The sequence below is a fragment of the Barbus barbus genome (genome assembly GCF_936440315.1).
Source record: "Barbus barbus genome assembly, chromosome: 33".
In the NCBI taxonomy this organism is placed as follows: Eukaryota; Metazoa; Chordata; class Actinopteri; order Cypriniformes; family Cyprinidae; genus Barbus; species Barbus barbus.
Window position 1 is genome coordinate 11,083,423 of NC_136761.1, and position 13,395 is coordinate 11,096,817.

Consider the following 13,395-nt stretch of genomic DNA (forward strand, 5'->3'; position numbering starts at 1 on the left):
TGCCTCCAGATGCTATGTTGAGGGAACCACATATTTTTCTCATGGCCACGAGTTTAATGCATAAACAAACCTGCGTGACCATAGCAACCAGGGATTATCAGAGATGGATTTATTAACATTTAATTTTGAATGAAGAGATTATATTAATTATTACAAATTGTAACATTATTGAATTATTTTAACCATAGGCCTAGGCTGCCGGACTGTATTGTGTGCGATGTAGACAGCATTCGAATGAAGTTTATCATGAATAAATTACATAAAGTACATAAAATAAAATAGGCCTACAAGAAAACATTTTTATTCATCCAAAGTCAATTAACTGATCATCTTTTTCCATAACATTTGTTCATTATTATTATTATTGGTTATATAGCCTACTGTAAATTCCAACATGGATTTCTTTATATAAATTTTCAAAATGTTTTGTCCAAATATTTCCATCTTGTATTGGCAAGTCTTGAGGTTTTGTTGTGCTCAGATTATTCCACATATCCCAGAATTGATTATGGTTCAGTAATCATAACATATTAACTCGTGGGAGTGTGATAATATGTTGGGGCCACCATATACATATGTATGTGTGTGTATATATATATATATATATATATATATATATGTATGTCTATGGAGGGAACAACCATAAATATACTAAATGCCTCATTAGCGACTGTTTCTGAAAATGATAGATTCTGTCATTTCGATCATTTTGTTACAGCAGAAAGAAATTAACACTGTAACTTCTGACCACATTATACACATTAAACTCGTGGCCACGAGAAATGGATGTTGTTCCCATAGACATAGATAGGCGCCCTATAAGACCGCTGCAGGCATAGACATACATATATATATATGGTGGCCCCAACATATTATCACACTCCTACGAGTTAATATGTTGTGGCCAGGACAAAACTAGCCTAAGTGAACCGAATATATCCCCTCCCGGTCGCAGTAAATGCTTCGTTCGACTTTTCTGAGATCCCTGTGAATGATCTCTGACCTACTTTCTTTACGATCTGAATTTCTGCGCTTTGAATTTAAAATATTGAATTTAATGTTCCGAATTTCTTCTTCATCTTGAAAACTTGAAGCTATATTTTTTAAAACTGCATATTTGCATTCAAAGAATTCAGAACAAAAAATCCGCTGTTTGAAAATACATGTCTATTAAAAAAACTGCCATAAAAAAATTGAGTTGTTTCATTTCAAATGTTCATTATTCAAGTTTAAAAAAATCAAATTCAGAACCATGTTAAATGCCACATTATATTCAGTTTTGTTAAATGACACCTGTCAATAATTCAAATTTACACAATTCAAATTCAAATAGTTTTGTCATATTATAAGCTCCATACCTAATGTAGTCCGGTTGATTCCGTCATATGTAATAATGACTTGAATAAAACCAGTTACCACTTGAATCACATGTTGAGGTTACTAAAAACATTTTTAGAGTATAGAAACGGCTATGATGCGAAACACTTGTTCACCTAGCTACTATAGCCTTTCACTGCGCAGCACTATTGAGACTAACTATCAACCGGGACTATATTTTCCTGCGGAAGAATTAAACTTAAAGGAACAGTTCATGCCCTCATTTATCTACTTTGTCGTTTCAAATCTTTCTTACGCAAAACTGTAAAAATGATCAGTTTAATAAAATTTGTGAGCTGTTTTCAAAGTAATAAAGTAAATGAGACCGGAAATTTGAAGCTAAAAAAAAAATAAAAAAAATCTAAATATTATGAAAAAAAAAGTTTGACTGAAATTTTAGGAATTTTTATTTTTTTTTACCTTGACAATCTTGCTTGACAGCCACGGCATTTGCTTCAAAGTATGGAAAAGAGCAGCTTGGACATTTTAAATCATTTGTTCTACAAAATTTAAGAAAGTAACAGATTTTGAAAGAATTGTGTACATGTTAATGATAATTTACATTTTTGACTTAACTATTATTTAGTTTTATGTGATACAATTTTGTCTAATCAATTTTGTGGTTATGACTCATCTTTGCAAAATGTTAAAATTCAAATGCTGGTTACACTTGTGGAAATGACAAACTTTTACTTGCTAATTAAATAGAAACATGTTTTAAAACCAGAAAACCGGTTTTAAACCCATGCTTAACAATGGCCAATAGCCATGACTTTAGACAGAGTTTACAAACAAATAAATTAAATAAATACAATTTTGTAAAATTTGTTTTAAAACCATTTTCTAAAGCAATTAAGAAAACCTTTTCTGTGCATCAACAGCGATGACTATATTATAAACAACACATTCTTAGAAGTCAATACTGTGACTTTATTTTCAGGTGTAAATTCAAAATAATTAGGTTGAACAGCATCTGAACTGAATGATTTAACAAACTAACAAACCCGAACCCACTCGACTTTGCTTGCATGTGAAGACCCTCAACATCACCCACAGGTATGTTTGGGTTATACAGAGCAAAAAAAAAAAAAAAAAATTCATGTGGGCTGCAGGAATGCAGGCTGTTCTATCTCTCTGGAGTGCTTACAGCATTAAAGCTGACAACCGCAAAGAGCCCTTTCAGAGTATGACTATCTAAAGGCCTTCTGGAAAATCCAGAGTGGTCAGGAGAGAAGGTCCAGCCATCATATATCCAAATAAACAAACCGGGCCAAGGTCACAAGATTTCACCATTGATACTGTTGAACTGTGGGCGATGTTGTTACTATTTCTGTGTAGTCTCTATAGACGGTGCCCAAAAAGAGTTTAGTTTTAAAACGGCAAAATGATAGGTGCTCTTGTAGAGACAGACAAGCAGAAAAAACATCATCAAAACTGTCCCTGACTCATTCCTGAAAGCTGGTATCTCCAAGATCAGACCTGAGCAGAGAGGAGCACCTGCATATGTGCCCATGCCATATCAGAAAACCACATCAGACTAGGTTCTGGGCCGTGGAGTCACAGAACAGCCCAGATCATTAACATCTGCACAGACTTTGGGAATGTGAGGCTTCTGTGACATTTTTCTACTGTAGTGGATTCTAGAATGTCAGGAAAGAACATTGCAAATTGAGAATGACGTAGTAGAGGTTTTGTTTGCTAAGAGGAGTTAAAAAGTAGGGCAATAAACAATAACAAACAAAGCAAGTCTATGGGAAGGTGAAAAACATGAGTCAAATCAAATATGCAATAGCAAAAGTGTTGCTATTGCATATTTTAGCAAATATCACTAATGCTTCTGGAAGTATATGCTATGGATCAAAATTTGGGAGTCATTAAGTTTCTTTTTTTTTAATGACTGCTGAAAATTCAGCTTTGGCATTACAGAATAAATTATGTACTAAAATGCATTCAAATAGAAAACAGCTTCTTTAAACTATAATATTGTTTCACAATATTAAAATGTTTTTAATGCCAAGGCACAAGCTTATGGTTCGTTAATGGAAACTGATGATATTCACAGCATTAAACTATCTGGCCCAAGCTGATTGGTTCATTTGAACGGCTGGTTAGCATCCACTAGAGCATTTTGTAGCACACTTCCAGAGTTCCTCTGAAACTCTCCACCTTCCCCAGCTCTACCAGTACAGTTCTGCAACAGGTTATATATGCTACTTGTGCAGCAGCAGTATACTCACAGCACCATATCTGCACATGTAATGGCAGAATCAAGTTCCTGTACTTGCGTTGCAGCAGCAATAATCTACAACAACAGCAATAACCAACAGCAGCAGCAATTCAGCAGCAGCATAGCAGATCTATTCCACCAAGACCAAATACATTAATATTGTCATGAAACAACTGCATTTTTGTGCATAAATGCAGCCTTGGTGTGCATAAAAGACCCCCTTCAAAAACATAAAACAATCTTAACAACCCCAAACTTTTGAATGGTTTTGTATTAGAACAGTGAAGAAAAAATCTATAGAAACACAAAAATACATGCAGATGAAAAACATTACATAACTGAGATCCATATCATCTTTAATAATCGATCAATTCAAAACCCAATTACATTAAGTCTTGCATTAGAGTGATTTCACACAAAATCAATATTTGATTTATATAGATGAAGGCGCTCTGGTGAATGTCTAATGCAGAATTTACATTAAATGTCAAACCCTAAAATACTTTTCCATTCTTCAAAAAAGGCAATGACTTGGATATCTAAAAAACTTCATTTTTGGGATCAATGACTTGTGACAACAGGGGTCTGCGAAGAGTTTGGATCCAGAATAAGGGTCTTGTTTAATATATTCTTGCTGTAATATAACTTGTAGGAAATGCATTTGATATGTAGCCCAGATCTATTACATGGGTAAAAGAAACTTCTCATTACTTGCCAAAGACCCATTCACTTCCTGTTTAAGATAAGATTATTTGATGTTGCATTCAGTATAGTTGGAAAATAACCAGCACCTGAAATAAAACGCTCTGGACAGCACTGATCTGTCCATCTGTAAAACATTCTTCCATGAGAAACTCTCTCCCACACTCCCACACACACACACACACACACACACACGCACACTGAGCTTAACAAAGTGTTTTCATAATACCCTTTCCAGGTGCAGTTACAATGTCGCCTGCAAATGCAGGCAATACAGTAAGAATACAGGTGTTTAAAACACCTCATGAGAAGCCATGTTGGCCTATAATCAGCCTGATTTGCCTTGCACCCCGTGACACCTTAATCTGACAGAGTTCGGCTGAAAGGGCTGAAATATTGCTGCATTTGTGGATCTGACACACTGTGACCCTAGAAAATCTGATCAAAACTATGAACACAAAATACAATTCACTCTTCAACATTCATCCACAACCTGCACTCTCTCCATAACCCTCTGCGATGAGCTTCTTATAGATCTGTCTTTTCCTTGCTTTATTTCTCTTCTCCATTACTACGGGTCTTGAATCTCTCCAGGAACTCGGTGTGCTTCTGTCTCAAGATTTCCTGCTGCTTCTTGAAGCCGTTCGCTCTGAGGAAAACCAGAAAGCTGCATGGGTAAATACATTTTTTACAATTTCTAAAGAAAATCTGAATGTGCTATCCCCATGCAAAACTCACTGTCATTATGCAAGATCATGGTTTACCAAATGAGAGGTTGTGAGGGAACTGCAGTGGGTTGATGAAATGCTAATAATTATATATCAAATGTAAAATTGAAATAAACAGGGCTGCACGATAATCTAGTTAAGTGCAATTATGAATTAAAGACTGTAGTCTGGTGTGCTGTGTGTTTCACACAGTGAAGAGCAGCACTGTGTTCAGTGCACATACGAGCAACTAATGATCCAGTGTTTTCAGCATCTCAGAGTTTACTCCATCTCTGCATGTTCTGAGAGTTTAACATTCGTCTGGAAAGGCAACGTGCAATAGGTTTACTTTACTTACATATCTGCAAGAATATAATCTAATGTACAACTAGCCATGGGTTATCCTTCACAATGAGAATGTCATATTGACTGAAACTCTATCACAATTAAAAAGAGTTCTGTCAGGACCATTATCGTCAAAATGATCGACACTTAGCATAGAGTTTGGATTAGGGGTATGGTTCTGGGAAAAAACTCCCTGCCCATCCATGCAGTCTTCATGAATGAGCAGGGAGAGCAGCAATAACCCCCTTAGAATAAACAGAGCTGACCAAATTAATGTCTTAATTTAATCATTAAGACATTAAATGTTCTTAATGATATTTAAGTCTAACAACATTAAGATAAAAGGAGTCTGATTCAACAATAAATATCAGAAAGCCAAGTACTGACTGTGGCGAAAGGAGGAGCTGGGGATGGAGAAGGGTAATTTGCTCCTGAGCAAGCAATAAAACTGCTGAATAATACTGAATAGGCCTTATATAGGAATGCTGTGATTGGCGTCATATTCCTATAGGTCAGTTATCCTCAAATCTGGCTCGCAAGATCCACATTCCTGCAGAATTGAGCTCCAACCCTTATCAAACACACCTACCTGTGATTTTTCTAATGATCCTGAAGACATTGATTAGCATGCTCAGGTGTGTTTGATATGGGTTAGAGCCAGGTTTGAGGATCACTACTATAGGTGATCTGCCAGAACTAATGCTATACACTTCATTTTTGAATGTATTTTAAAGTCAAAACAACAGTAAAAAATTAATAAATAGCTAATCTATTTATTTGCACATCATGTGACCAATTCATAACTGAATTATTAACTTAAAATCTCAGGGAGTACTTCAATTAAATATTTTACATCTAAGGAGGTTTGGCTGACAAAAACATTAGGGGGTACTTTTTACTTACTTGTCCAAAGTCTGATTCATAATATTCCGGTCCCACAATATAGTGCCATCATGCAATTTAGCATTATCCTAAATACCATTTTTTGCCTCCAAATTTTCTGCCTTTATCCAAAGCAGAAGCTTTTTACCCAAAGTGACTTACAAATTACATTTACCTTTAGTACTTAAACCTCATTAGGGGGCTGACTGAGTTGCTAATAAAGAACAAATCCATAAAGGCTGTCAAATAACATAAGATGAATCTATAATCATACTTGATCTCTCCTTTACATGTTAACAATTGATCCCCTAACGGTTTCAAATGCTACAACTTTTGTATTCAAAACCTCTGATGTGCCTCCTGAGGCGACACGTGTAACTTCAAAGCGTTCCCCACCTGGCTCTTTCTTTGGATGTGTTGTAGATCTCAGTGATGACTCTATCCTTCTCATCCATGAAGCTATTATGGACCTCTTCCAGTTTCCTGCATGACAGACCAGCCCAGGGGTCAAAGGTGAACAGATTTACTGCCAACATATATATTTGGAGGGGTGAACAGACATCCACAATGTGCCCACATAACTTTAAGGTCGCATTTAAAAGGGCACACGGGTACTGACAGGCCAATAAAACATTTGATCATTTTTCAAAACATTTTAAGTGCACTTCTGCAACGCGTCAAGCGAGCATTGTCTGTTTATAGAAGATACTTAATCTCAGTCGCCTGAATTCAAGGTGTAAAAACATTTAGCGGATACTGAAAGCATAACTAAACATCAGGGATTATGGGAAACCAGTGAACACGCTCTACTGGGGTTTGTCTGGCTCTGGGACAGTCGAAATGCGTTTCAAAAACAAAACATCATTATCATCACTCATCAGAAAATCGACACATGAACAAAAGAAAACATTTTGCACTGTGTTTAAAACAAACAGACCCAAAACACTCACTTATCAGCGCAGCATCATTCAGAGTGTGTTGGAAAATATTAGGATGGAACGCTGTGCATGTTGATGTCAATACTATGTATTAGTGCTTACCTGAACCCAAAGTAATGTGCGGAGAGACTGAGTAGCATGGTTAGCACGCAGTAGCCCACCAAACGCATGTTACGTTTCTTGCTCTTTTCCCGCTCCTCAGCCGTGTTCTCCTGGGGCTGGGCCTGTCTGAACTGCTCCCAGTAACGCATGCTATCTGCAGCCTCCGCACTGACAAACAGAGACACAACACTGGATTTCAGCCACTGAACCATAATCTTTTGTAACATGATTCTTAAAAATAAAAATAAAGTTACAAAAGGGGGTTTTAGCAGTGATGGCATAGCATAGAAGAACCATTTAGGTTCCAAAAACAGCCTTTCAGTGAACAGTTCTAAAAAGAACTTAGTTTGAAGACAAAGATTCCACTTTTAGGAATCTTTTGTACACTGGAATGGTTCTGTGGATGTTAAAGGTTCTTCATGGAACCAAAATGCCAATAAAGAAGCTTAATTATTAAGTGTGTAACACATATACCCAAAATTATCACTGTCAACATCACGTCTTTTAAAAAATATTTATTCAACAAAAAATGTTTAATACTATTACCTCAAATTGTACAAACATTCTTTTAAAATGACAGAATATTAATATTAACCACCATTATTACACATTCTGAAGAAATTGTGACTGGTGCTTGTCTGTGCAAATTTTGTCACCATGATGAGAGGATGCTCTGAGTGGTTGCTAGGGCGTTGCTATGCAGCTGTTAAAGCATTCTGAGAGGCTTTCAGAATGTTGCTATGCAGTTGCTAAGGTGTTTTGACTAGGGTATCCACCTTCAGTGAGGCAAAATAAAGGACACCCATTCACGCACCAATGTTAAAAAAAAACAAGGACACAAATAATCAGTGAGGAACTCTTAGTTCAACAATAAACCATGAGAAAACACGCTCAAGTATGTACACTCGCAACAGAACACAAAATTAGATTATTTATAATCCTTAATTATTATTAAGGATTATAAATTATTATTATTATTTTTTGACAGATCTGCAGCCGTTACCTGGATGGGATGAATTTTTATTTATTTTTTTAATAATTTGCTTAAATTTGGATTACATTATTATGTCATTATTTGTCACATTTTTTATCTAGATAATTATTATTATTATTTTTTTACTTTTTAAAATGTATATGACATATGATTATTTATTATGTATTTATGATCAATTTAAATGATAAATTAATAAATAGGGTTTAACATTAATTATAATCTATTAATTCATATGTCTAATAAGGTCTAAAAATATAATAATTATGTCTACCAAGCTCTGATAATCTATGGAATATTATATTAACAGACTATCTAAATTTTAATTTTAAAATTTTATAAAACAATAGGCCTATACCTTTAGAAGCACAGATGTGTCATTTTAAAGGTCCAAAAATGAAAATTCTGTCATAATTTACCCAGGTTGTTCTAAACCTGCATAAAGTTATTTCTTCTGTTGAACACAAAAGAAGATACTTTGAAGAATGTGGGTAACTAAACAGCTGCTGGTCTTCAGTATTGGAGTCATTGGAGACCAGAAACTGTTTGGTTACCCATATTCTTCAAAGCATCTTCTTTTATGTTCAACAGAAGAAAGAAATTATTACAGGTTTGGAATAACTTGTGGGCGTGTAAATGATGACAAAATTTTAATTTTTGGGTGAACTACCCCTTTAAGTCAGAAATGCTGCCCTGCAAGCAAACTGCGCGCGTTCATCATTAGTTACAGGACAGACCCATTGATTATTTTCCCATTCAGCCCTACATCAGTAAAATCCCATTTAATAACATCAGGTTGGCTAATAATGGAGCTAACAGTCACCTGGGGCTGTTGGTGGAGCTGGAGGATCTGAAGGCCGGACCTGCAGTGTACTGGTACCGCAGCCTGAGGTCATAATCTTGTCTGGACCCTTCTCTGCTCAGCACCCTGTATGCCTCGTTCAGCTGCACAAACTGACTGTGCAGACCGGGATTGGATGGGTCACTGTCAGGGTGCAACTGAAGATGAGAAGATGGACATTTTTGTTCATATCAAATCAATGACATTACACTTTTATATACATTTATCAATTTAAACAATTCAAAGAACATGAACTGCACCTGCACAAAAATATTTAGTATCCTTAATGAACTGAATTCATAAAAACATCAGATTAATGCATGTTTCATATTTAGTGAACGGAATATGGCACAAGCCTCGTCTTTATGACCTTTCCACTCTCACTTGTTCTGCAAGTCACATCACTCATAAAGCTTTTATCTGCTTCTGACTTGGAAACAAAGCGCCCATATCCTCGGTTTGTACCCTCATCTCCTGTCACACACACAAGCATGCAGTGGTTCTTCTATCTTGCCGTCACTCTGCCTCCTTCACCCATAAACAGATGTTTCTCACTCTCTTTCTCGCAGACACATGCATAAATGTCTCACAACTTTCGTTTGTTGAGGTCCTCTCACCAACATATTTAATTGCTTCAATTTGTGACATGTTTACATTTACATTTATGCATTTAGCAGACACTTTTATCCAAAGCGACTTACATTGCATTGTACATAAGTTACAGTTTTACATTTTATCAGCTCTTGACAAATGTTGACAAATTATCCAACAAAACAAATGTGCCTAGTAAACTCAACAACTAGGATAACATTTCAGAATAAGTGCCTAAAAATGTAAGACTATGGGAACAGACAACAGTCTCTCTGCCACAATCGAACAGCTCTCTCTAGGGGTGAGGAAGTGTATAGCTAGGCATAATTTTTGTACAACCATACAATATTATAGGAATGCAACAAGCTACTTTTTTTTAGCACTAAGGATAAACTATGCATTAGAGAAGAAATTCTGAGGATCTGCCTCAATTTTTGACAAATTAAACTAATTCAAATTGCAAAATGCTTTGATAACATCCATATTACTAACTCCTCTTCAATTGTCAAAGCATATAGATGACGCAATAAATAAAATAAAATTTTAAAATAACTATAAAAGAGAACGGTAACATTTTACAATAAGGTGTCATTTGTTAACATTAGTTAATGTATTAACTAACATGAAGAAACAATGTGCAATGCATTTATTACACTATTTATTCATCTTTGTTAATGTTAGTTAATGAAAAAACAGTTTATTCATGTTAGTTCATAGTGCATTAACTAATGTTAACAAACATAACTTTTGATTTTAATAATGCATTAGTAAATGCTGAAATTAACATTAACTAACATTCATAAATGCTGTCGAAGTATTGTTCATTCTTAGTTCACGTTTACTAATCTTGTTAACTAATGAACCTTATTGTAAAGTGTTACCAAGATAACTATAAAAGTGTCCAAACTGGTGGATGATAATGTTATAATTAATATAAGTGGCCATAACACTAGACTCTACAGCCAAAATCACTCTAAAATAACAGAAAAATCCCTAGAAAATAACCTTTTTGGATTTGTCAAAAAATGCATTCTTAATTTGATCCAACGTAGCATCTGGTTTCACACCGAGAAGTTCATAGTAATTGGCTGATGACCTATAAACAGAAAAAGAGGCAATAAAAACAAAACATTTCTCAACACTGTCTTCATGATGACAAGAATAGAAAAACTACAATAATAGTCACTCTACAAAAATAATATCTGCAGCCAAATCTCATAATCTCCTGGCCTTGATGATAATTTACAAAATAATGTTACCTAATATAACAGCCTGATTAGAACAATAAGTCAAAAATAGATTTATATATTTTCTAACAGAAACATGAAGGTGGTTGTTAAGTAGTAGCTAGGATGTTCTGAGCCAGCAATTATGCCTCTATAATATTCTGGTCTATAGATGAAAACATCAGGTCTGAAGGATGCATTTACATAATTGTGTATTACTCAGTATTTTTGTTTTGTTTTTGAGTACAAAAGACAAAAAGTCAGACTTGTGAGAAGTAAACTTAAGTTGCAAATATCTTTTTTATATATTTTATTCTGTGGCAAAAGTGGGCTTTCATTACGTATAGTATTGCTATACTAGAAAACACAGGGATTCAAATTTGTTTTAAGCATCTGAGCTAAAGCATTTTGGTTTGGAAAGCTCCATGTATTGTTATTGCTGAGATGAAAATGTTTCATCTGTATTCAACAGATAAATTAAATTTGGTGGTGCATACCTGTGCGCAGTACAGAGTGAGAACAGCCGCTGAGAACTTTTACAGAACCACAAACAACTCTGACAGAAACGAAGATGAGCCTTCAACTGCATGATGCGCCCGTAGAAATAAACTATAACAGAGATGAGAATCTAAAGAACGAGTGAGATAAAGGGGATTATTATGGGAATAACATTAGTATTCTGGATGTTTTGTTTTAGATTTTGCTGCAATTTCAGCATGCTCAATGCATCCTGTGTTTTGTTGCAGTTTCAGCATGTTGAATGTGTACTGTCTGGGTCAGGCTTTATAATGTTGTGTTTAAGTTTTAGCACGCTGAATGCATGTTGTCTTTAGATGAAACTTTATCACTCTTTAATGCATGCTGTGATCGGACAAAGCTTTATCGTGTTCAATGCATGTTGTTTTAGCTTAACGCTTAATCATGCTGAATGCACATTTTGTTTGAGGAAGGTTTTATCATGATGAATGCATGTTTTGTTTTACTGAAGCTTTACATGTTGAATGCATGTTGTGTTTTGGTGCAACTACATACCGTTCAGCAGGATCTCATTGAAATGCAGCCGGTCAGCAGCTCTGCAGAGATCCTGAATGGACACGAGAGATTCACACACACACACACACACACACACACACAGAGTTTTATATAATAGTTTAGGACACTCTTTGACATCTGAAGTTCTTGAATTGATCTAATCACTACAATCTAAACCCTATAGTCTAATTATTATGTGTAGACATTATTAATCAATGTAGATTTATCAGGATCTTACTGTCATTGTGTGAAAATACACACCAATTCAATAATACATGTGTTTCCTATCCAAACATCTACATTAACAAAACATCATAAACCTAGACAACTGGAATCTATGACCAATAAATAATGAAACTTGGCAGCTGTCAAAATCTAGAGGGCTGCTAACTAGACAGTACTTTTAGGCGCAAAACACGGCTGTTCCGGTGCAAATGAGCCCTAAAATGCTGTCTAGTCAGCTCACTAGGTTTGAGACACAACCAGTGAAACAAATGAGACGGTAGCTAATGTTGTTGTTCATTAATCATTAATAATCTAAAGTGCATTCTCATGCCAAATAGGACACGATCTTAAAACCGTCTGATAAATGTCTTGTAGCGTTTTATCAGTTTATTTGACACAGTGCACCCTCCAGTCGACTTATGCTATTAGCTTAGCTGCAATGCTAAAAACAACAACAACAAAGTTAAAGGAAGCGTGTAGCTCAGCACACAAACATTGATCAAACGCGCTGTAAATCTCATTAGCGAGACATAAATCAGCGGATTAAACACAAATAAGGGCTTCACCTTCGTTCACGGACACGGGCAGATCTGCTCTCATGTCCTGCTGCTTTCATAACGCTTAACCGGCGCTGTTACATAAACGACAACGTGTTTCATATCAGACATACTGCAGCTGTTTACCTGTTTTCAATGGGTTACCCTTTATTTACATTAATAATATAATGATATTGCTACAATACAATTGTACATTTTAGAGAGAACTTGATATGCATTAATATTCATATGAATTATTATTTAATATGAGAATTCACAATAGAATTCACTTATTTATTGGTTGCCTTTCTTCATAATAATAAGTGAGAATTCGCTTATTTATTGGTCATAGATTACAGTTGAACTTAAAATAAAACAAGGACTATTTTTGGACCGTTATGTATTTAAGAGAAATAAGCGTAACTTCAGAATAAATAGCATCTTCGATAAAAATTCACTGTTTTAATTGCACACATATGCATGTTTTTATGTTTTGTGTTGTTGATACTTAAGGATTGTGTAACCCCTGTAGTGATTTTTTTTGAAGAAATGGCAACATACAGATATATTCACTATACTTATAAAAGCATTAAAATGCTGTTCTGTGCATGCACTGGTTAGTGGGATCAGCAGCAAAAACACATGAACATGCTTCATTTGTGCAGTAAAAAAG

At 35.2% G+C, this 13,395-nt stretch overlaps 1 protein-coding gene across 2 annotated transcripts; it reads right to left on the reverse strand.

Moving 5' to 3' along the window:
* Positions 1–1,795: 1,795 nt before the first annotated feature.
* On the reverse strand, positions 1,796–12,859 carry LOC306852833 (dnaJ homolog subfamily C member 4-like). Of its 2 annotated transcripts, none has more exons than XM_079389932.1 (8): positions 12,753–12,859; positions 11,962–12,013; positions 11,427–11,557; positions 10,709–10,799; positions 9,095–9,270; positions 7,281–7,448; positions 6,637–6,723; positions 1,796–4,955 (listed from the first exon to the last, which is right to left on the reverse strand). In XM_079389932.1, the coding sequence occupies exons 3-8, from the start codon at positions 11,516–11,518 to the stop codon at positions 4,859–4,861; spliced, it is 711 nt and encodes a 236-aa protein (XP_079246058.1). In that variant the 5' UTR covers positions 11,519–11,557; positions 11,962–12,013; positions 12,753–12,859; the 3' UTR covers positions 1,796–4,858. The 2 variants fall into 2 exon arrangements, with proteins under 2 accessions (XP_079246058.1, XP_079246059.1); XM_079389933.1 differs by having other exon boundaries at positions 2,288–4,955; positions 11,427–11,538; positions 12,753–12,850.
* Between the last annotated feature and the right edge of the window lie 536 nt (positions 12,860–13,395).